The sequence below is a fragment of the Scyliorhinus torazame genome, chromosome 31 (assembly GCF_047496885.1).
Source record: "Scyliorhinus torazame isolate Kashiwa2021f chromosome 31, sScyTor2.1, whole genome shotgun sequence".
Taxonomy (NCBI): domain Eukaryota; kingdom Metazoa; phylum Chordata; class Chondrichthyes; order Carcharhiniformes; family Scyliorhinidae; genus Scyliorhinus; species Scyliorhinus torazame.
The window spans coordinates 27,862,885-27,886,625 of record NC_092737.1 but is presented as its reverse complement, the minus strand read 5'-3'; the positions used below and the strand labels follow the sequence as shown (position 1 = coordinate 27,886,625).

At 48.5% G+C, this 23,741-nt stretch overlaps 1 protein-coding gene across 1 annotated transcript; it reads right to left on the bottom strand.

The window, feature by feature from the left end:
* Nucleotides 1–3,056: 3,056 nt before the first annotated feature.
* LOC140404538 (uncharacterized) lies at nt 3,057–23,255 on the bottom strand. The gene is made up of 3 exons (XM_072493143.1): nt 23,183–23,255; nt 18,432–18,550; nt 3,057–5,158 (listed from the first exon to the last, which is right to left on the bottom strand). Exons 2-3 carry the CDS (start codon nt 18,527–18,529, stop codon nt 4,543–4,545), a joined length of 714 nt encoding a protein of 237 aa, XP_072349244.1. The 5' UTR covers nt 18,530–18,550; nt 23,183–23,255; the 3' UTR covers nt 3,057–4,542.
* Nucleotides 23,256–23,741: the final 486 nt, after the last annotated feature.

The following is a 23,741-nucleotide window of genomic DNA, read 5'->3' as shown; positions in this document are numbered from 1 at the left end:
TATCAAACAAATCCATATAGACGTAATCCTTTCCAATGGCACAGGTTAACAAGGAGATTGAGAGTCTGCTTAAAAATGGCATAATTGAAGTGTGCTGCAACCAACGGAGCTCACGCACAGTGAATGTACCAACACCGGACGGTATCCAACGGTTGTGTGTGGACTACAGAATGGTTAATGCAGTTACAAGAACGGACTCTTATCCTAATGCACGTTTGGAGGATTGCATGGAGAAAGTGGGACAATCAGCTTTTATTTCTAAACTGATTTTATTTAAAGGTGAGGGTTAGGGTTACCTTTTTCTGAAAGGTGAAGGAGATTACAGCTTTAGTGACTCCAGATGGTATATACCAATTCAAACTACAGTAGTGAACTCGCCAACATTGAGGGCATTTAAAAGTTTATTGGATAAACATATGGATATAATGGCATAGTGTAGGTTAGATGGCTTTTGTTTCGGTGCAACATCGTGGGCCGAAGGGTCTGTACTGCGCTGTATTGTTCTATGTTCTATGTTCTAACTTATGCCATTTGTCATGAAAAACGCCACAGCCACATTTCAATGGTTAACTAACAAAGTTGTTTCAGGATTACACAATTGTGCAGTATACGTCGGCGATCTGGTAATTTTCAGCCAGTCATGGAAAGAACATTTGAAACATCTGATGGAGTTATTCGATCGACTTCAGGAGGCGGGTTTGGTGGTCAACCGAGAGTAAAGTGAACTTGGAAAATCCCAAGTCACTTTCCTTGGCCATACAATCGGACAGGATGGAATGGTCCCACGGGATGTGAAAACAAAAATTATTGGGGAGATTCCAATACCTCAAGTCGAAGGGAAATAATGCGATTTCTTGGCATGAATGGATTTGATCGAAAATTTGTGCCACATTTTAGTAGTGTGGTTGCTCCACTAACGGACTTGCTAAAGAAGCGTAGCAAATATAAGTATACAGCGGAGTGTCAACAGGCATTTGACTGACTGAAGGCTATGATAACCAATGGTCCTGTGTTGGAGAATTACAAGGGATTGCACTAAAGTATCTTACTTTAAAGAGAACTGCCGAGGCGTGGACAAATAGATGGATCGTGCAGAGACCTTCTTGTTCAAAGCGACTGTCAATCGTAGAAGGATTTCAGTTGGAGAAAGAAGAACAAAAAATAGACTATGTTAGTATTAAAAGTTTGCGTGTTTTGTTTTGTTTAAAAAAAACTTTTATTCATTGTCCATATTTCTCAAAGGAAAGTGGAAATATGAAACCATCTTGAAGTTGATGGTTTATTTATCATTTCTTGGGGGAGGGGGTGTCCCTCTTACAAACCTCTAAGAAATTGGTGTTTAAGAGGGGGACAACCGCAGAGGATTCCTGCTCTAACTGCCTGCCCCTTTTGGTGGTCACCCATCTCTCTGCCTGAACATTGTGAGTGACCACATCTATATAACTGCTATCTATGACGCTTTCCGCCAGCTACATGCTCCCGCATCCAACTGCTGCTTCAACCGAACCATGATGCCTGTGAGGAGCCCCAGTTGGGTGCACCTTCTGCAGATGTAGCCATCAAGACGCTTGAAGCACAACTCTGTAGACAACGTTCGATCCAGAAGGCCGCCTCTTCTAAAGATTCCTTTCCCCGGAGCTCACTTCTACAGCACATAGACCAGACACAGTGGAGAGTATTCCTCATGGTCTTCCTCTGGCGCCGCACTCAATGCCTGCGCAGACCATTGCAGAACCGCGTGGAAATAGGGACGCCGAGATGATGGAGGCGTTGGACTCCGATTCCGACATGGAGACACAGGATGCTTCAGAGGGGGTGTCCTCGGTTCCACGGGCCGTGGATGTACAACCGTTACGCCGTTGATCACGCAAGCGCCATTCTCCATCTCGTTACACGCCGCCCAATCCAGCGCATCGTGAAAATGGTGTCCGGCCTGCGGCAAAACGAGTCCGACGCCCTCCTTTGCCAGGGCCTTCGGTGGTTCCTTGGACTTTGGGGAGGGGGGGGGGGTTATAACCTGCCTGCTCACCACTAGTTGGGGACCAATGGCAATTCCACAATCCTTAAGGTGTATGAGCTTCCCCAATGAGGGGGGTGGAGAAATCATTTGCAGGGTCCTTGCATAAATAGAACTGGCCAGTATGGGACCAGCTAGAGAGGAGTGAGCAGCAAGGGGGTACTGCTGCTGTTGTATATATGTAATTTTAAATAAAGTTATTTCTTTCTATTCTACACATTCGTGCTGGATTCTTCGTGGCCCTCACAAAACATGCCTATTTAGGATCGCAGATAAAAGGCACACATATTGTTGGATTCTCATGTAGATCAAACCGGATAAAAGTGGAATATGGAATCCCCTACTGGGAATTAGTGAATCAGTTGTCTTGTTTATAACCACAACCATTGCTAGTTTCATGGTGAACAGTACCATGACTATCTTTGAATTCAAGACTTATTTCCTGTTATTAATTTATTGCCTTGATGGGGTTTCAGTGAGTGTACCCAAAGCCTTAGCCGCCACTCCCAGATTACTTGACCAATTACATTATAGTTGTGCCACTCCCTCCCTCTCCCATTGCATTAACTCTGGCCATGAGTACGCTCTTCCTCCTTCGTAGATAATGCTTCAAGCAGCCTTGGTTTCATACTGTAGAATTTATTTTCGTTACCCCTTAGGCACCTATTTGGTCTGCTCTAACAATCGATTTAAACGCCCATCTGTTTCACAGAGCAATTTTCCAGCCTATACGGTTTGATTCTGAATCAGTTGTTTGTACTCTTACCCAGAGACTTGTGATGTTTTCCAAAGACCCGAATGTGTAAGTTTAATTTGGTTTTATTTCCAGTGCGTTTTGTGTGTAGGCTTATTCGGTCAGACCTATTTATTCTGTCAGTCTTACTGGTTAGTGGGTGCAATGCGACAATTAAACTAGGGAGAATGTTAACACAATGTCACTGAGAGCCACCGCTGTGCTGCTTCTGGTCTGTTCCTGGTCTCAACTCTCCCTCCCGTCCTGGACCGAAACTCCCAGTTTGACAAAAAAAATCATGAATCATTATGATTTCAACTCAAGGTTTATTGTGGAGCGGAGATTAATACGCAAGTAAAACGTCCTGATCGACTGAAGTGCTGCTTCTTTTCAATGTAACCAAATTGTAACTTTTAACAAATTGAAGGCAGCTTCTGAGCAATACTGAGCGGCGATAAAGAAATCAGTGTTTTGTCGGTCCTTTCGGCCAAGTTCTGCATTGCAGCTAATTAGGTTAGCAGAGTAAGGCAAAGGGTCTCTGAACAGGGAAACTGTGCAGCTCGTGGAGATGACTGGGAAGTGGAAATGTACAAGCACAGTGAGAAGGAACAGGAGGTAAATCAGGGATATTAAGCAATCTCCATGCCTGGAAAGAGGATAATGATGGGAAGCGCAGAATGAAGAACTTTGCTTTGGGTAGGGAAATATCAAAATTAATGGAGACTTTGGAGGAAAACTGTGTGACCAAAGATTAGTCAGCGGTGAATTTGATCCTCTTGGAAACGGTAGGTCGGCGTTGCAGAGGGTGTGGTGGTGAGTACAAGGTTAGCGTGTGGCGGTCAAGAAGCAGGGAAAGAGAGAAGCGAATATGAAAGGTTTATAGGGATGAGCACATACAAGGAGATGTGGGACAGAGATTGGGAATGTCAGTGTAAATGGAAGGGAATGTATAGAGAAGGGAGAGGTGCTTGGCGATTTGCCAAGTATCAATGTAGAAAAACTGGGTTTTATGAAGAGTTTTCACAATACTGCCAAGAGTACGAGTGAGATGCAATTTCTTGTGGAGGGGTATCTGCGGATCAGAAAACTGCATGGGAGCCAGAACTGTAAAAATGTGCGAGTACATTAATCACATGGAGGCGTGTGTAGAGAAGGAATTGGATTTCTGAATGGAAAGCAGTGTTTGTGTATTGTGAGTGAACTGGAGAGGATGCATGGGGATGGAAAACGAATGAGTTCAGCAATTATTATATGAGAGCGTAGGCCATTTTGAAAGAGATAAGTGCATTGATTAGAGAGTTTCGTGCAGTGGATTGTTTGAAAGGAATCTCTACTGGAGTGGAATGGAGAGGAGCTTTGTTTCATTAGTTGGAGTTTTCTGTGAAAGATTTGCTGGGATTAGGCGATAACTGGAGCGAGGTCCATGGGCAGGCGGAGTGTTTCAGGGCAGAGCACCGATGGAGAGATTAAGAGATTGAAGCAATGGACAATACATCTACGCTGCTCATCTCTGGACTGTGGTGAGAAACCAGAGCACCCGGCGAAAACCAACGCAGACACGGGTAAACTCGACACAGTCATCCGAGGCCGCAATTGAGCCCGGGTCCATAGCGCTGGGAGGCAGCAGTGCCAATCACTGTGCACCCGGTTTGAACAGCTAAGGAGGATGTCACTGTGAAGAGAATCAGGAATGTACGGGGAGGGACCCTTAACCCTTAGCCAAAGTGAGTGCAGAGCATGAAAGCCTAGACTTTTGAGTGGGGCGTCTCAATTATATTTTTAAAACTTGTAATTAAAGATTGACACAATAATCGTTCTGACGATCGCAGTGGCGGCAGAGCAGGTTCTCCTGGCATTGCCTGAACAGGAAGCTACCATGGGGATCGACTGCAAATTCATCCATACACTGGAAATGGTGAATGACCCATGGTTTGTTCTTCTCCTTGTCAATGTCGTAGACTTCGCCATAGACAAAGTATTTGTGAACATCAATGTCCCCATCAGTTCTCCAAGAGTCAAATGGATTGGACAGGAGTGGGGCTGCAATGTCTGTCTTCGGCTTCCCGCTGAAACATTTGTAGGTGCACGGAGTGTTTTCTGTGAAAAATATAACACACCCTCCCTTCTGCAACACCTTGATATTCTTCCCAAACCACTCAGACACGCGCTTACCCTCGCGCTTATTAAATAATATCTTATACTCTGAACATGCTTGGCCTTTATCTGGATACACTGCCATGTAGTTCAGGGACACATTGAAGTCGTCAGGAGTTTTACTGATAGATGGCAGTTTACTGCGTTTTCCACAATTGAGGTACAGGTTCTCCTGGTAACTTGTGCACTGTCCAGGATCCAGAGCGATGAGAAAGGAGAACTGGTCCTTCGCTTCATCCCCGACGTCACGGAAACTAGAATAACAGAAAGTGGGAGAGAAAATAGAAAGTCAGCAGCTCAAATTAAAGGCAATCAGTCCGTTTCCCCTCCTACACACTTCCAAATGTAAGAATTGCGAGATGGCCCAATAACTACGTCCAGCATCGTATCTCCCCTCCTATACACTAATTTCATCAGGTGTAAGGGTTTTAATGGCTGAAGCTCCTAGATTGAGAGAATTCTAGCCATTCGAGGCTGAGAATTTTGGGAGGAAATGGTGAATGTTGCCCTGTCTACCTCAGAAGATGCGTTGAAATAGTGGTCAAGGGGCCTGTGGCATTAGCGTAGAACAAATTAATGCCCGCTGACCTCAAACAATTTTACATACTGTTACGAGATTTCAGATATGCAACGCCTCTATGTCTTGTATGTTAGAAGAGAGATCCGTGTTGATCCAGTCCTCCTGTATTCTGTATCGTTAATCATTTTATATATAAGCCCATTGAATTTCGGCAGGAGCGGTGCGCAGGGGCCTTCTGGTAGGTGAGTATTTACTTTAAAAACCATTACCTTTGCAGGAGCAGCCCTTTAAATTTCGGCGGGAGCGGTGCGCAGGGGCCTTCTGGGAGGTGAGTGTTTACTTTCAAAACCCTTACCTTTGCAGGAGCAGCCCTTTGAATTTCGGCGGCAGCGGTGCGCAGGGGCCTTCTGGGAGGTCAGTATTTACTTTAAAACCCTTACCTTTGCAGGAGCAGCCCTTTCAATTTCGGCGAGAGCGGTGCGCAGGGGCCTTTTGGGAGGTGAGTATTTACTTTAAAATCCTTTAGCTTTGCAGGAGCAGCCCGTTTAATTTAGGCGGGAGCGGTGCGCAAGGGCCTTCTGGGAGGTGAGTATTTACTGTAAAAACCATTACCTTTGCAGGAGCAGCCCTTTGAATTTCGGCGGGAGCGGTGCGCAGGGGCCTTCTGGGAGGTGAGTGTTTAGTATAAAAACCCTTACCTTTGCAGAAGCAGCCCTTTCAATTTCGGCGGGAGCGGTGCGCAGGGGCCTTCTGGGAGGTCAGTATTTACTTGAAAATCCTTACCTTTGCAGGTGCAGCCCTTTTAATTTCGGCGTGAGCCGTGCGCAAGGGCCTTCTGGGAGGTGAGTATTTATTTTAAAAACCCTTACCTTTGCACGTGCAGCCCTTTGAATTTCGGCGGGAGCGGTGCGCAGGGGCCTTCTGGGAGGTGAATATTTACATTAAAAACCATTACCTTTGCAGTAGCAGCCCTTTGAATTTCGGCGGGAGCGGTGCGCAGGGGCCTTCTGGGAGGTGAGCATTGACTTTAAAAACCCTTATCTTTGCAGGAGCAGCCCTTTGAATTTCAGCGGGAGCGGTGCGCAGGGGCCTTCTGGGAGGTGAGTATTTACTTTATAATCCCTTACCTTTGCAGGAACAGCCCTTTGAATTTCGACGGGAGCAATGCGCAGGGGCCTTCTGGGAGGTGAGTATTTACTTTGAAAACCCTTACCTTTGCAGGAGCAGCCCTTTGAATTTCGGGGGGAGCTGTGCGCAGGGGCCTTCACGGTGGTGAATATTTACCTTAAAAATCCTTACCTTTGCAGTAGCAGCCCGTTTAATTTCGGCGGGAGCGGTGCGCAAGGGCCTTCTGGGAGGTGAGTATTTTCTGTAAAAACCATTACCTTTGCAGGAGCAGCCCTTTGAAATTCGGCGGGAGCGGTGCGCAGGGGCCTTCTGGGAGGTGAGTGTTTACTATAAAAACCCTTACCTTTGCAGGAGCAGCCCTTTGAATTTCGGCGGGAGCGGTGCGCAGGGGCCTCCTGGGAGGTCAGTATTTACTTTAAAACCCTTACCTTTGCAGGAGCAGCCCTTTGAATTTCGGCGGGAGCGGTGCGTAGGGGCCTTCTGGGAGGTGAGTGTTTACTATAAAAACCCTTACCTTTGCAGGAGCAGCCCTTTGAATTTCGGCGGGAGCGGTGCGCAGGGGCCTTCTGGGAGGTCAGTATTTACTTTAAAACCCTTACCTTTGCAGGAGCAGCCCTTTGAATTTTGGCGGGAGTGGTGCGCAGGGGCCTTCTTGAAGGTGAGTATTTACTTTAAAAATCCTTAACTTTGCAGTAGCAGCCCTTTGAATTTCGTCGGGAGCGGTGCGCAGGGGCCTTCTGTGAGGCGAGTATTTACTTTAAAAACCATTACCTTTGCAGGAGCAGCCCTTTGAATTTCGGCGGGAGCGGTGAGCAGGGGCCTTCAGGGAGCTGAGTATTTACTTCAAAAACCCTTACCTTTGCAGGAGCAGCCCTTTGAATTTCGGCGGGAGCGGTGCGCAGGTGCCTTCTGGGAGGTGAGTATTTACTGTTAAAACCTTTACCTTTGCAGGAGCAGCCCTTTGAATTTCGGCGGGAGCGGTGCGCAGGGGCATTCTGGGAGGTGAGTATTTACTTTAAAATCCTTTAGCTTTGCAGGAGCAGCCCTTTTAATTTCGGCGGGAGCGGTGCGCTAGGGCCTTCTGGGAGGTGAGTATTTACTTTAAAAACCCTTACCTTTGCACGTGCAGCCCTTTGAATTTCGGCGGGAGCGGTGCGCAGGGGCCTTCTGGGAGGTGAATATTTACATTAAAAACCATTACCTTTGCAGTAGCAGCCCTTTGAATTTCAGCGGGAGCGGTGCGCAGGGGCCTTCTGGGAGGTGAGCATTGACTTTAAAAACCCTTATCTTTGCAGGAGCAGCCCTTTGAATTTCGGCGGGAGCGGTGCGCAGGGGCCTTCTGGGAGCTGAGTATTTATCATAGATTATCATAGAATTTACAGTGCAGAAGGAGGCCATTCGGCCCATCGAGTCTGCACCGGCTATTGGAAAGAGCACCCTACCCAAAGTCAACACATCCACCCTATCCCCATAACCGAGTAACCCCACCCAACTCTAAGGGCAATTTTGGTCACTAAGGGCAATTTAGCATGGACAATCCACCTACCCTGCACATCCTTGGACTGTGAGAGGAAACCGGAGCACCCGGAGGAAACCCACACACACACACGGGGAGGACGTGCAGACTCCGCTCAGACAGTGACCCATTCCGAAATCGAACCTGGGACCCTGGAGCTGTGAAGCAATTGTGCTATCCACAAGGCTACCGTGCTGCCCCTAAAAACTTAAAAATCCTTACCATTGCAGGAGCAGCCCTTTGAATTTCGGCGGGAAGGGGTGCGCAAGGGCCTTCTGGGAGGTGAGTATTTACTTTAAAAAAATTTAACTTTGCACGAGCAGCCCTTTGAATTTCGGCGGGAGCGGTGCGCAGGGGCCTTCTGGGAGGTGAGTATTTGCTTTATAATCCCTTACCTTTGCAGGAACAGCCCTTTGAATTTCGACGGGAGCAATGCGCAGGGGCCTTCTGGGAGGTGAGTATTTACTTTGAAAACCCTTACCTTTGCAGGAGCAGCCCTTTGAATTTCGGGGGGAGCTGTGCGCAGGGGCCTTCACGGTGGTGAATATTTACCTTAAAAATCCTTACCTTTGCAGTAGCAGCCCGTTTAATTTCGGCGGGAGCGGTGCGCAAGGGCCTTCTGGGAGGTGAGTATTTTCTGTAAAATCCATTACCTTTGCAGGAGCAGCCCTTTGAAATTCGGCGGGAGCGGTGCGCAGGGGCCTTCTGGGAGGTGAGTGTTTACTATAAAAACCCTTACCTTTGCAGGAGCAGCCCTTTGAATTTCGGCGGGAGCGGTGCGCAGGGGCCTCCTGGGAGGTCAGTATTTACTTTAAAACCCTTACCTTTGCAGGAGCAGCCCTTTGAATTTCGGCGGGAGCGGTGCGTAGGGGCCTTCTGGGAGGTGAGTGTTTTCTATAAAAACCCTTACCTTTGCAGGAGCAGCCCTTTGAATTTCGGCGGGAGCGGTGCGCAGGGGCCTTCTGGGAGGTCAGTATTTACTTTAAAACCCTTACCTTTGCAGCAGCAGCCCTTTGAATTTTGGCGGGAGTGGTGCGCAGGGGCCTTCTTGAAGGTGAGTATTTACTTTAAAAATCCTTAACTTTGCAGTAGCAGCCCTTTGAATTTCGTCGGGAGCGGTGCGCAGGGGCCTTCTGTGAGGCGAGTATTTACTTTAAAAACCATTACCTTTGCAGGAGCAGCCCTTTGAATTTCGGCGGGAGCGGTGAGCAGGGGCCTTCAGGGAGGTGAGTATTTACTTCAAAAACCCTTACCTTTGCAGGAGCAGCCCTTTGAATTTCGGCGGGAGCGGTGCGCAGGTGCCTTCTGGGAGGTGAGTATTTACTGTTAAAACCTTTACCTTTGCAGGAGCAGCCCTTTGAATTTCGGCGGGAGCGGTGCGCAGGGGCATTCTGGGAGGTGAGTATTTACTTTAAAATCCTTTAGCTTTGCAGGAGCAGCCCTTTTAATTTCGGCGGGAGCGGTGCGCTAGGGCCTTCTGGGAGGTGAGTATTTACTTTAAAAACCCTTACCTTTGCACGTGCAGCCCTTTGAATTTCGGCGGGAGCGGTGCGCAGGGGCCTTCTGGGAGGTGAATATTTACATTAAAAACCATTACCTTTGCAGTAGCAGCCCTTTGAATTTCAGCGGGAGCGGTGCGCAGGGGCCTTCTGGGAGGTGAGCATTGACTTTAAAAACCCTTATCTTTGCAGGAGCAGCCCTTTGAATTTCGGCGGGAGCGGTGCGCAGGGGCCTTCTGGGAGCTGAGTATTTATCTTAGATTATCATAGAATTTACAGTGCAGAAGGAGGCCATTCGGCCCATCGAGTCTGCACCGGCTATTGGAAAGAGCACCCTACCCAAAGTCAACACATCCACCCTATCCCCATAACCGAGTAACCCCACCCAACTCTAAGGGCAATTTTGGTCACTAAGGGCAATTTAGCATGGACAATCCACCTACCCTGCACATCCTTGGACTGTGAGAGGAAACCGGAGCACCCGGAGGAAACCCACACACACACGGGGAGGACGTGCAGACTCCGCTCAGACAGTGACCCATTCCGAAATCGAACCTGGGACCCTGGAGCTGTGAAGCAATTGTGCTATCCACAAGGCTACCGTGCTGCCCCTAAAAACTTAAAAATCCTTACCATTGCAGGAGCAGCCCTTTGAATTTCGGCGGGAAGGGGTGCGCAAGGGCCTTCTGGGAGGTGAGTATTTACTTTAAAAAAATTTAACTTTGCACGAGCAGCCCTTTGAATTTCGGCGGGAGCGGTGCGCAGGGGCCTTCTGGGAGGTGAGTATTTGCTTTAAAAACCCTTATGTTTTGCAGGCGCAGACCTTTGAATTTCGGCGGGAGCGGTGCGCAGGGGCCTTTTGGGAGGTGAGTCATGACTTCAATTACCTTTACCTTTGCAGGAAGAGCCCTTTGAATTTCGGCGGGAGCGGAGCAAAGGGGCCTTCTGGGAGGTGAGTATTTACTTTCAAATCCCTTACGTTTGCAGGAGCAGCCCTTTGAATTTCTGCGGGAGCGGTGCGCAGGGGCCTTCTGGGAGGTGAATATTTACATTAAAAACCATTACCTTTGCAGGAGCAGCCCTTTGTATTTCGGCAGGAGCGGTGCGCAGGGGCCTTCTGGGAGGTGAGCATTGACTTTAAAAACCCTTACCTTTGCAGGAGCATCCCTTGAATTCCGGCGGGAGCGGTGCGCAGGGGCCTTCTGGGAGGTGAGTATTTACTTTAAAAACCCTTACCTTTGCAAGAACAGCCCTTTCAATTTCGGCGGGAGCAATGCGCAGGGGCCTTCTGGGTGATGAATATTTACTTTGAAAACACTTATCTTTGCAGGAGTAGCCTTTTGAATTTCGGCGGGAGCGGTGCGCAGGGGCCTCCTGGGAGGTGAATATTTACTTTCATAACCCTTACCTTTGCAGGAGCAGCCCTTTGAATTTCGGCAGGAGCGGTGCGCAGGGGCCCTCTGGGAGGTGAGTATTTACTTTCAAATCCCTTACCTTTGCAGGAGCAGTCCTTTGAATTCCGGCGGGAGCGGTGCGCAGGGGCCTTCTGGGAGGTGAGTATTTACTTTAAAATCCTTTAGCTTTGCAGCAGCAGCCCGTTTAATTTCGGCGGGAGCGGTGCGCAAGGGCCTTCTGGGAGGTGAGTATTTACTGTAAAAACCATTACCTTTGCAGGAGCAGCCCTTTGAATTTCGGCGGGAGCGGTGCGCAGGGGCCTTCTGGGAGGTGAGTGTTTACTATAAAAACCCTTACCTTTGCAGGAGCAGCCCTTTGAATTTCGGCGGGAGTGGTGCGCAGGGGCCTTCTTTAAGGTGAGTATTTACTTTAAAAATCCTTAACTTTGCAGGAGCAGCCCTTTGATTTTCGTCGGGAGCGGTGCGCAGGGGCCTTCTGTCAGGCGAGTATTTACTTTAAAAACCATTACCTTTGCAGGAGCAGCCCTTTGAATTTCGGCGGGAGCGGTGCGCAGGGGCCTTCAGGGGGGTGAGTATTTACTTCAAAAACCCTTACCTTTGCAGGAGTAGCCCTTTGAATTTCGGCGGGAGCGGTGCGCAGGTGCCTTCTGGGAGGTGAGTATTTACTGTTAAAACCTTTACCTTTGCAGGAGCAGCCCTTTGAATTTCGGCGGGAGCGGTGCGCATGGGCATTCTGGGAGGTGAGTATTTTCTTTAAAAATCCTTACCTTTGCAGGAGCAGCCCTTTGAATTTCGGCGGGAGCGGTGCGCAGGGGTCTTCTGGGAGGTGAGTATTTACTTTAAAATCCTTTAGCTTTGCAGGAGCAGCCCTTTTAATTTCGGCGGGAGCGGTGCGCAAGGGCCTTCTGGGAGGTGAGTATTTACTTTAAAAACCCTTACCTTTGCACGTGCAGCCCTTTGAATTTCGGCGGGAGCGGTGCGCAGGGGCCTTCTGGGAGGTGAATATTTACATTAAAAACCATTACCTTTGCAGTAGCAGCCCTTTGAATTTCGGCGGGAGCGGTGCGCAGGGGCCTTCTGGGCGGTGAGCATTGACTTTAAAAACCCTTATCTTTGCAGGAGCAGCCCTTTGAATTTCGGCGGGAGCGGTGCGCAGGGGCCTTCTGGGAGCTGAGTATTTATCATAGATTATCATAGAATTTATAGTGCAGATGGAGGCCATTCGGCCCATCGAGTCTGCACCGGCTATTGGAAAGAGCACCCTACCCAAAGTCCACACATCCACCCTATCCCCATAACCCAGTAACCCCACCCAACCCTAAGGGCAATTTTGGTCACTAAGGGCAATTTAGCATGGACAATCCACCTACCCTGCACATCCTTGGACTGTGAGAGGAAGCCGGAGCACCCGGAGGAAACCCACGCACACACGGGGAGGACGTGCAGACTCCGCGCAGACAGTGACCCATTCCGAAAGCGAACCTGGCACCCTGGAGCTGTGAAGCAATTGTGCTATCCACAAGGCTACCGTGCTGCCCCTAAAAACGTAAAAACCCTTACCATTGCTGGAGCAGCCCTTTGAATTTCGGCGGGAGCGGTGCGCAAGAGCCTTCTGGGAGGTGAGTATTTAATTTAAAAAACTTACCTTTGCACGAGCAGCCCTTTGAAGTTCGGCGGGAGCGGTGCGCAGGGGCCTTCTGGGAGGTGAGTATTTGCTTTAAAAACCCTTATGTTTTGCAGGCGCAGACCTTTGAATTTCGGCGGGAGCGGTGCGCAGGGGCCTTTTGGGAGGTGAGTAATGACTTCAATTACCTTTACCTTTGCAGGAGGAGCCCTTTGAACTTCGGCGGGAGCGGAGCAAAGGGGCCTTCTGGGAGGTGAGTATTTACTTTAAAAACCCTAACCTTTGCAGGAGCAGCCCTTTGAATTTCTGCGCGAGCGGTGCGCAGGGGCCTTCTGGGAGGTGAATATTTACATTAAAAACCATTACCTTTGCAGGAGCAGCCCTTTGAATTTCGGCGGGAGCGGTGCGCAGGGGCCTTCTGGGAGGTGAGCATTGACTTTAAAAACCCTTACCTTTGCAGGAGCAGCCCTTTGAATTCCGGCGGGAGCGGTGCGCAGGGGACTTCTGGGAGGTGAGTATTTACTTTAAAATCCCTTACCTTTGCAGGAACAGCCCTTTGAATTTCGACGGGAGCAATGCGCAGGGGCCTTCTGGGAGGTGAGTATTTACTTTGAAAACCCTTACCTTTGCAGGAGCAGCCCTTTGAATTTCGGGGGGAGCTGTGCGCAGGGGCCTTCACGGTGGTGAATATTTACCTTAAAAATCCTTACCTTTGCAGGAGCAGCCCTTTTAATTTCGGCGGGAGCGGTGCGCTAGGGCCTTCTGGGAGGTGAGTATTTACTTTAAAAACCCTTACCTTTGCACGTGCAGCCCTTTGAATTTCGGCGGGAGCGGTGCGCAGGGGCCTTCTGGGAGGTGAATATTTACATTAAACACCATTACCTTTGCAGTAGCAGCCCTTTGAATTTCAGCGGGAGCGGTGCGCAGGGGCCTTCTGGGAGGTGAGCATTGACTTTAAAAACCCTTATCTTTGCAGGAGCAGCCCTTTGAATTTCGGCGGGAGCGGTGCGCAGGGGCCTTCTGGGAGCTGAGTATTTATCATAGATTATCATAGAATTTACAGTGCAGAAGGAGGCCATTCGGCCCATCGAGTCTGCACCGGCTATTGGAAAGAGCACCCTACCCAAAGTCAACACATCCACCCTATCCCCATAACCGAGTAACCCCACCCAACTCTAAGGGCAATTTTGGTCACTAAGGGCAATTTAGCATGGACAATCCACCTACCCTGCACATCCTTGGACTGTGAGAGGAAACCGGAGCACCCGGAGGAAACCCACACACACACGGGGAGGACGTGCAGACTCCGCGCAGACAGTGACCCATTCCGAAATCGAACCTGGGACCCTGGAGCTGTGAAGCAATTGTGCTATCCACAAGGCTACCGTGCTGCCCCTAAAAACTTAAAAATCCTTACCATTGCAGGAGCAGCCCTTTGAATTTCGGCGGGAGCGGTGCGCAAGGGCCTTCTGGGAGGTGAGTATTTACTTTAAAAAAATTTACCTTTGCACGAGCAGCCCTTTGAATTTCGGCGGGAGCGGGCGGAGGGGCCTTCTGGGAGGTGAGTATTTGCTTTAAAAACCCTTATGTTTTGCAGGCGCAGACCTTTGAATTTCGGCGGGAGCGGTGCGCAGGGGCCTTTTGGGAGGTGAGTCATGTCTTCAATTACCTTTACCTTTGCAGGAGGAGCCCTTTGAATTTCGGCGGGAGCGGAGCAAAGGGGCCTTCTGGGAGGTGAGTATTTATTTTAAAAACCCTTACCTTTGCAGGAGCAGCCCTTTGAATTTCTGCGGGAGCGGTGCGCAGGGGCCTTCTGGGAGGTGAATATTTACATTAAAAACCATTACCTTTGCAGGAGCAGCCCTTTGAATTTCGGCAGGAGCGGTGCGCAGGGGCCTTCTGGGAGGTGAGCATTGACTTTAAAAACCCTTACCTTTGCAGGAGCAGCCCATTGAATTTCGGCGGGAGCGGTGCGCAGGGGCCTTCTGGGTGGTGAACATTTACTTTAAAAACCCTTACCTTTGCAGGAGCAGCCCTTTGGATTTCGGCGGGAGCGGTGCGCAGGGGCCTTCTGGGAGGTGAATATTTACTTTAAAATCCCTTACCTTTGCAGGAGCAGCCCTTTGAATTTCGGCGGGAGCGGTTCGCAGGGGCCTTCTGGGTGGTGAACATTTACTTTAAAAACCCTTACCTTTGCAGGAGCAGCCCTTTGGATTTCGGCGGGAGCGGTGCGCAGGGGCCTTCTGGGAGGTGAATATTTACTTTAAAATCCCTTACCTTTGCAGGAGCAGCCCTTTGAATTTCGGCGGGAGCGGTTCGCAGGGGCCTTCTGGGAGGTGAGTATTTCCTTTAAAAACCCTTACCTGGTCCCGTTTCTGTTCTTCTTTTCTGTTTTATTTTTTATTTTTTTATATAAGGCGGGAACCGGAAGCTCGACCCGCAGAGCTCCAGGAAGGCCCCCCCCCCCCCCCCACCACCACCACCACCACCACCAATAAATTCTGGTGGAGAGGAAACCCGATACACTACACGTGTAGTGTCTCCCACCCGCCCTCCTCCTCTAACCTAATAATAAGACCCATTGGTGTAAGTGCCATATTATATTATTATGTATGTTATTTTTATTACCCAGATCTTGGTTTGAGGTTAGAGGGATGGCAGGGAAGATACTGCAATGTTCCTCCTGCAGGATGTTTGAGGTGAGGGATGCTGATTTTACCTGCAGGAAGTGCAGCCATTTCCAGCTCCTCCAAGATCGAGTTAGGGAACTGGAGCTGGAGTTGGATGAACTTCGGATCATTCGAGAGGCAGAGGGGGTCATAATTAGCACCTTCAGGGAATTAGTTACACCAAAGATTGGAGATAGATGGTTAACTGTAAGAGGGGCTGGGAAGAAACAGTCAGTGCAGGGATCCCCTGCGGTTGTTCCCCTGAGTAACAAGTATACTGCTTCGGATACTTGTGGGGGGGGGGGAACTTACCAGGGGTAAGCCACGGGGTACGGGCCTCTGGCACGGAGTCTGTCCCTGTTGCTCAGAAGGGAAGTGGGGAGAGGAGCCGAGCATTAGTAATTGGGGACTCGATAGTCAGGGGCACAGATAGGAGATTTTGTGGGAGCGAGAGAGACTCACGTTTGGTATGTTGCCTCCCAGGTGCAAGGGTACGTGATGTCTCGGTTCGTGTTTTCCGGGACCTTAAGGGGGAGGGGGAGCAGCCCCAAGTCGTGGTCCACATTGGCTCTAACGATATAGGTAGGAAAGGGGACAAGGATGTCAGGCAGGCTTTCAGGGAGCTAGGATGGAAGCTCAGAACGAGAACAAACAGAGTTGTTATCTCTGGGCTGTTGCCCGTGCCACGTGATAATGAGATGAGGAATAGGGAGAGAGAGCAATTAAACACGTGGCTACAGGGATGGTGCAGGCGGGAGGGATTCAGATTTCTGGATAACTGGGGCTCTTTCTGGGGAAGGTGGGACCTCTACAGACAGGATGGTCTACATCTGAACCTGAGGGGCACAAATATCCTGGGGGGGAGATTTGTTAGTGCACTTTGTGGGGGCGGGGGTAAACTAATGCAGCAGGGGCATGGGAAACTGGATTGTAGTTTTAGGGTACGAGAGATTGAGAGTATAGAAGTCAGGAGCACAGATTTGACTTCGCAGGAGGGGGCCAGTGTTCAGGTAGGTGGTTTGAAGTGTGTCTACTTCAATGCCAAGAGTATACGAAATAAGGTAGGGGAACTGGCAGCATGGGTTGGTACCTGGGACCTCGATGTTGTGGCCATTTCGGAGACATGGATAGAGCAGGGACAGGAATGGTTGTTGCAGGTTCCGGGGTTTAGGTGTTTTAGTAAGCTCAGGGAAGGAGGCAAAAGAGGGGGAGGTGTGGCGCTGCTAGTCAAAAACAGTCTTACGGTGGCGGAGAGGATGCTAGATGGGGACTCTTCGTCCGAGGTATTAGACAGTGACACAAGGCTGGAATTGGAACACGGCGCCATGGAGCTGTGAGGCATCAGTGCTAACCAATCAGACACCGTGCCGCCACTGGTGCAATTTCGGAAACATAGCAGCATGTTAGGCACAGTTCACACTCACAAACAGCAAATAAACGTTTTCTGATGTTAATTGAGATGTTTTTGCTTCAATCCTTGAGAAAGACCTGAACCCAGGATGTTGTGTCACACTCGAGAGGGCAACAAGTCTGATAGACCATTTGTGCAGACTCCAGGCAGACAGTCACCCGAGGTCGGAATCTAATCCGGGTCTCTGGCGCTGTGAGGCAGTAGTGCTAACCAGTGTGACACTGTGACACGGCATGTCTGCGTGGATTTCTTCAGGTGGTCCGGGTTCCTCCACAGTCAAAAGATGTACAGTTTAGGTGGCTCGGACATCTTAAATTGCCCTTTTGTGAACAACGGCGTGTAGGTTAGGTGGGTTTAGTAGTTTGTGGGGATAAGGCGCTGGAATGGGCATAAGTAGCGTTTTCCTTCGGAGGTTCGGTGCTGACTGGATCGGCTGCATGTACTCTTTCTGCACTGTATGGATTATTGGAAAGCTGGGTGAGTGGGTGAGCTGTGAGTAGATGCCAAGATGCTTCCGTGTGATTTGGGCACGCCGAGAGAGTGGACAAATGCATGGAAATGCAGTGTAATGTGGAGCAATGGTAGCAAAAACAGGAAGGCAGATTATTAACTGAATGGCTATACATTGAGGGAAGCAAATGTGCAACGAGACCTGGGTCTCTGAAGGTAATCATACCGGTGCAGCAAGCGATTAAGAAGGCACATGGTATGTTGGCCTTCACAGTGAGAGAATTCGATTACAGGAGCGGGGATGTCTTCCTGCAATTATACAGGGCCTTAGTGAGACACTCCTGGAATATTGTGTTCAGATTTCGTCTCACTGTCTGAGGAAGGATGTTGTGCGATGGAGGGAGTGCAGAGAAGATTTACCAGGCTTACTCCTGGGATGGCATGGCTGACATATGAGGAGAGATTGAGTCTGTTCGTATTATATTCACTGGAGTTGAAAAGAATGCAGAGGGAGGGAGATTCCATCGAAACGTATACAATTCGAACAGCATGCGATAGGGTAGATGCAGGAGAGATGCTTCCTGATGGCGGGAGCGTACAGAACCAGGGATCACTGACTAAGGATACGGGGTAGTCCACTTACGACAGAGATGAGGAGAAATGTATTCCCCCAGAGAATGTGTGAGTCTGTGGAATTCGCCGCCACAGAAAGAAGTCGAGGCCAAAACATGTGTTTTCAAGTATGCATTGTCTGTAGCACTTGGGACGAAGTGGGTCAAAGTGGGGTGGATTAGGTTAGTGAGCTGGAAGATCTGCTATGGTCATCATGCATGCAGAAGCATGCTTGACGGGCCGAATGGCCTCTTCCTGCTCCTATTTTCTATATTGCTATGTTGTTGTGCAGAATGATCCATTTTCGGGTTATGCCTCTTTAACATCCTGTTACACATTTTTTTAAAGCAGCAACGCGGGAAACCAAAGCTGGGAGAAGAAAGTTCGATGCATTTCACTGCACTGCAGTTAGACACCTCTGAACACGAAGATATGACATAAAGCGAACAAAGCACATGTCATGTTGTTATATGTAAATGCAGCTGGACTTTACATTAAGAGAAGAAAAACTGGCCGATATATTCTGCGGTGATGGTGCTCAGAGCTCTGTGTCTCTGGTCTCATTTCTGACTTCCCATATTGAAATTTTGTCAGTAACTGTGGGGCTGGATATTTGGCTTCCATTAAATAGAAAAATAGCAGAAATGTGATTGAAGAAATTCAGTGAATTGTGAAATACTTACTCCTTGACAATTCTAGTTAACACGCCGTCATTTAGTTCCGTCGCATTCAATTCGCTAACACAGAGCACAGCCAGAAGGAGGAGAGCAACAGACCTCATGGTGGATCAGTTCAACAAGTCCTAAACCAGGAAGAAATAAGGTCAGCACAGTGGTATGTACTGGTTTCCAATGAGAATTACATTTGAGGCATGGACAAACCGCAGCTCCCACACGGACACAATTATTGCACACGAGTCTGTGATCCACTGGTTGGTAATTTAGCTCAGCGACACCAGTACCATTTATGTTCCCTCTCAAAAGTCTTGGGACACTGCCTCACAACCTCTGACTGCAGTACTTTTAGAGACAGAAATCACCAGTATTCCAGATCATAGACTGACTCAGAGCTTGGAATCGGTACAGGGGTATTAGCCAGGGAATGCTGGGAAGATCCAGCAAGCATCGGGAGAGAGAGAACACAACTGCTGCCAAACCAGCTGAGTTTTACCAGCCTTTTCAGCATCCGCGGTATTCTGCTGTTCTTCACTGCAGGGGCCTGGTCTCAGATCAAAGTCCACATTCAGCCAGATTATCGCAGGCACACGGCCACGCATCATCATCCCACTCAAAGTGAGATGAGAACAATAATGGAGACTGTGCTCTCAGTTTGCACTCAAACACAGAGAGAGAGAGACCATTACAGGGATACAGCCAATGATTGCAGTCTCTGATCAGAAGGATGGAGATCAGAACGACACACGTGTTATCTTGACGTTCTGAAAGATGGAGCGATATTAACATGAGCCCAGTCTCTGACCATATTCTCTACAGCGGAAATTCTATATCAACACACAGATTGCGATCGCAGCTGCACTGAAAGGTCAGCATAGGGACCCAGACTCTGATTACAATACCCAGACAGAGAGTGGACAGTAATATCCAATCTTATTTCCTGTTTGGGGGAGTATGTACACAGATGTTGTTATCACAGGCCCTGCAGAGAGGGAGATATCACCACAGGGACAAAGGTTGTTATCACATGCCCTCCAGAGAGGTAGATATTGGCACAGGGACAGCCGTTGTTATCACAGGGCCTGCAGACAGGGCGATATACACACACAATAAAAGCACAGATAGCAGCACAGAGACACCGGTTGTTATCACAGGCCACACACAGAGGTAGAAATCAGCACAGGGACACCGGTTGTTATCACAGGCCCTACGCAGAGGTAGGAATCAGCACAGGGACACCGGTTGTTATCACAGGCCCTACACAGAGGGAGATATCAGCACAGGGACACCGGTTGTTATCAGCACAAGGACACCGGTTGTTATTACAGGCCCTACACAGAGACAGATATCTGCACAGAGATACCGGTTTTTATCACAGGCCCTGCACACAGGGAGATATCTGCACAAGCACACCGGTTGTTATCACAGGCACTACACAGAGACAGATATCTGCACAGAGATAACGGTTTTTATCACAGGCCCTGCACACAGGGAGATATCTGCACAGGGACACCGGTTGTAGTTACAGGCCCTACACAGAGAGAGATATCAGCACAAGGACACCGGTTGTTATTACAGGCCCTACACAGAGGGAGATATCAGCACAGGGACACCGGCTGTTATCACAGGCCCTACACAGAGGGAGATATCAGCACAGGGACACCGGTTGTTATCACATGCCCTACACAGAGGTATAAATCATCACAGGGACACCGGTTGTTATCACAGGCCCTACACAGAGGGAGAAATCAGCACAGGGACACCGGTTGTTATCACATGCCCTACACAGAGGTATAAATCAGCACAGGGACACCGGTTGTTATCACAGGTCCTACAACAGAGGGAAATATTAGCACAGGGACACCGGTTGTTATCACAGGCCCTACACAGAGGGAGAAATCAGTACACGAGAGAGTCAGGGGGCAGAGTTGAATATGGTAGACATCACAAAGGAGAAAGTGCTAGAGAAACTAAGAGGTCTAAAAATTGATAAATCCCCGGGCCCAGATAGGCTACATCCTAGAGTTCTAAAGGAGATAGCTGAAGAAATAGTGGAGGCGTTAGTTATGATCTTTCAAAAGTCACTGGAGTCAGGGAAAGTCCCAGAGGATTGGAAAATCGCTGTTGTAAGCCCCCTGTTCAAGAAGGGAACAAGGAAAAAGATGGAAAATTATAGGCCAATTAGCCTAACCTCGGTTGTTGGCAAGATTCTAGAATCCATTGTTAATGATGAGATTTCTAAATTATTGGAAGTGCAGGGTCGGATTAGGACAAGTCAGCATGGATTTAGTAAGGGGAGGTCGTGCCTGACAAACCTGTTGGAGTTCTTTGAAGAGATAACAAATAGGTTAGACCAAAGAGAGCCAATGGATGTTATCTATCTCGACTTCCAAAAGGCCTTTGATAAGGTGCCTCACGGGAGACTGCTGAGTAAAATAAGGGCCCATGGTATTCGAGGCAAGGTACTAACATGGATTGACGATTGGCTGTCAGGCAGAAGGCAGGGAGTTGGGATAAAAGGTTCTTTTTCGGAATGGCAACGGGTGACGAGTGGTGTCCCGCAGGGTTCAGTGTTGGGGCCACAGCTGTTGTCTTTATGTATTAACGATCTAGATGACGGGACTGGGGGCATTCTGGCTAAGATTGCCGATGATACAAAGATAGGTGGAGGGGCAGGTAGTATGGAGGAGGTAGGGAAGCTGCAGAAAGATTTAGACAGTTTAGGAGAGTGGTCCAATAAATGGCTGATGAAATTCAACGTGGGCAAGTGCGAGGTCTTGCACTTAGGAAAAAAGAATAGAGGCATGGACTATTTTCTAAACGGTGACAAAATTCATAATGCTGAAGTGCAAAGGGACTTGGGAGTCCTAGTCAAGGATTGTCTAAAGGTAAACTTGCAGGTTGAGTCCGTAATTAAGAAAGCAAATTCAATGTTGTCATTCGTCTCAAGAGGCTTGGAATATAAAAACAGGGATGTACTTCAGAAGCTTTATAAAGCATTAGTTAGGCCCCATTTAGAATACTGTGAGCAATTTTTGGGCCCCACACCTCAGGAAGGACATACTGGCACTGGAGGGGGTCCAGCGGAGATTCACACGGATGATCCCAGGAATGGTAGGCCTAACATACGATGAACGTCTGAGGATCCTGGGATTATAATCATTGGAGTTTAGGAGGTTGAGGGGAGATCTAATAGAAACTTACAAGATAATGAATAGCTTAGATAGGGTGGACGTAGGGAAGTTGTTTCCATTAGCAGGGGAGACTAGGACCCGGGGGAACAGCCTTAGAATAAAAGGGAGTCACTTTAGAACAGAGATGAGGGGAAATTTCTTCAGCCAGAGAGCGGTGGGTCCGTGGAATTCATTGCCACAGAGGGCGGTGGAGGCCGGGACGTTGAGTGTCTTTAAGACAGAAGTTGATAAATTCTTGATTTCTCAAGGAATTTAGTGCTATGGAGAGAGAGCGGGTAAATGGAGTTGAAATCAGCCATGATTGAATGGTGGAGTGGACTCGATGGGCCGAATGGCCTTACTTCCGCTCCTATGTCTTATGGTCTTAGCTGTGTTATCCAATTTTTTGCTGCACATGTTGCGACTTTTTAAAAGTGTATTTACATCATGTTAAACACTCCTTGCCTGAAGTCGGCTCTCTGGACACAGGATAAGAGGTTTTGCTAAATGACCCGGGCTATCCTGTTCTGTCCTTCAATTCAACTCTGCACTGTCTACTGGACAGTAATTAAAGAGTCCTTAAATTAGTTACGCTCTTATCCAGAGTGCAGAGTAATGTGGACGATCGTTGCCTGGGAATGGCTCAAGATCTAATACCAAGAACAATCGAATTTTCCTTCCACCACTCTGCAGTCACACCGCAGAAAGTTAATTGGCTATGTTTGAAAAATAATGAATAAGCGATATCGTCCAATTAGTCTGGAGTAGGCCGAAATGGGAAGCTAGGCACGTATTATTTTCTGAATGATTTCTGTGACAAATTAAATTAATTGCACATGTGTTTAACTGGGCCATCTCTCTATTGCCGGCTATGGCTCTATTGCTGTGGACGGTGTTAAATAATGTACCCCGTTACACTATCACGATTAATTTCAACAAGGATCAGAAAGGTCGCTTCGAGTGTCAGCCTTCAATTTCTCTGTGATGGTCATTTCACGTTGGTTCATCCTGACACACACTCTCCGACCTCACAATTGTAGAATTTAGTGTGCTGAAGGAGGCTATTCGGCCCATCGAGTTTGCTCCGGTCCTTAGAAAGAGCGCCCACCCAAGCCCACACCTCAACCCTATCCCCGTAACCTAGCAACTCCACCAAACATTTTTCGACACTAAGTGTAATTTAGCAATTTAGCATTGCCAATCCACCTAACTCGGACATCGTTGGACTGTGGGAGGAAACCGGACCACCCGGAGGAAACCCACGCACACACGGGGAGGATGTGGAGACTCCGCACAGACAGTGACCCAAGCCGTGAATCGGACCTGGAACCCTGGAACCCTGCAACTGTGAAGAAACTGTGCTAACCAGTATGCTACCGTGCTGCCCTACCGACATATCCTTATTAAACTGGTTGCTCTTCTAAGATGAGACATCCTTTCCCTGAATTTCACAGAAGTGAAAAAGAACTTTTGAAGTCACAAATGCTCACCGAGGAGAGTATCCTGAAACATAAGAAAGGAAAAGTACGCAGAATCAAATGGGTGAAATAGCTACAGTACAAATGAAGAAAAAAGTCTATCACTTACCTTCCTCTTCACAGCCGTTGTCTTCAATGTCTGAATATTTGTGGTCCGAGAGAGGTGTACCTACCCGGTATTTAACGGCAGTTTAATGTTCCCGCTGATGTGAAAGTGACAACCTTAAATGGGCAAGAATTGCATTTCCCCTTGAAGCAGTTTCAGGATGCAACACGTGATTATTCAATGCGGTAATGCTGCAATTGCTCTGTTACTGGGCCACAGAGATAGTGACTCTGGTGGAACCGTTGCTCAAAGTCTGGGGCCACAGGGCATGCATTTAACCTAAGTGTGCACGTGGAGGAGATAAATCATTCCAATGTTCATGCCACGGACCACAGGCTTAGGGTTCGGAATGGGAAATGCTGATATGCACATAGGTGTTTCTGTAACACAGAGCCAGGTTCAGATGTAATGTACTTAGTATTGCTTAATATGCTGGAACATTGAATATCTGGGCTTTCTCATGACGAATATACGTGCAAATGGCTAAATAAGAGACGACGTTTCAGAAGTAGCATAATGCCGATTTCCGAAGGAATTAGATAAGTTGCTGCAGAACAGTTAA

Excerpts from the sequence above, each read along its gene's own strand:
- LOC140404538 (XM_072493143.1), bottom strand. The coding sequence starts at position 18,529 with ATGAGGTCTGTTGCTCTCCTCCTTCTGGCTGTGCTCTGTGTTAGCGAA. Across the intron at positions 5,159-18,431 it reads TTAACTAGAATTGTCAAGGA|TTTCCGTGACGTCGGGGATG; the intron begins GTAAGTATTTCA and ends CTGTTATTCTAG.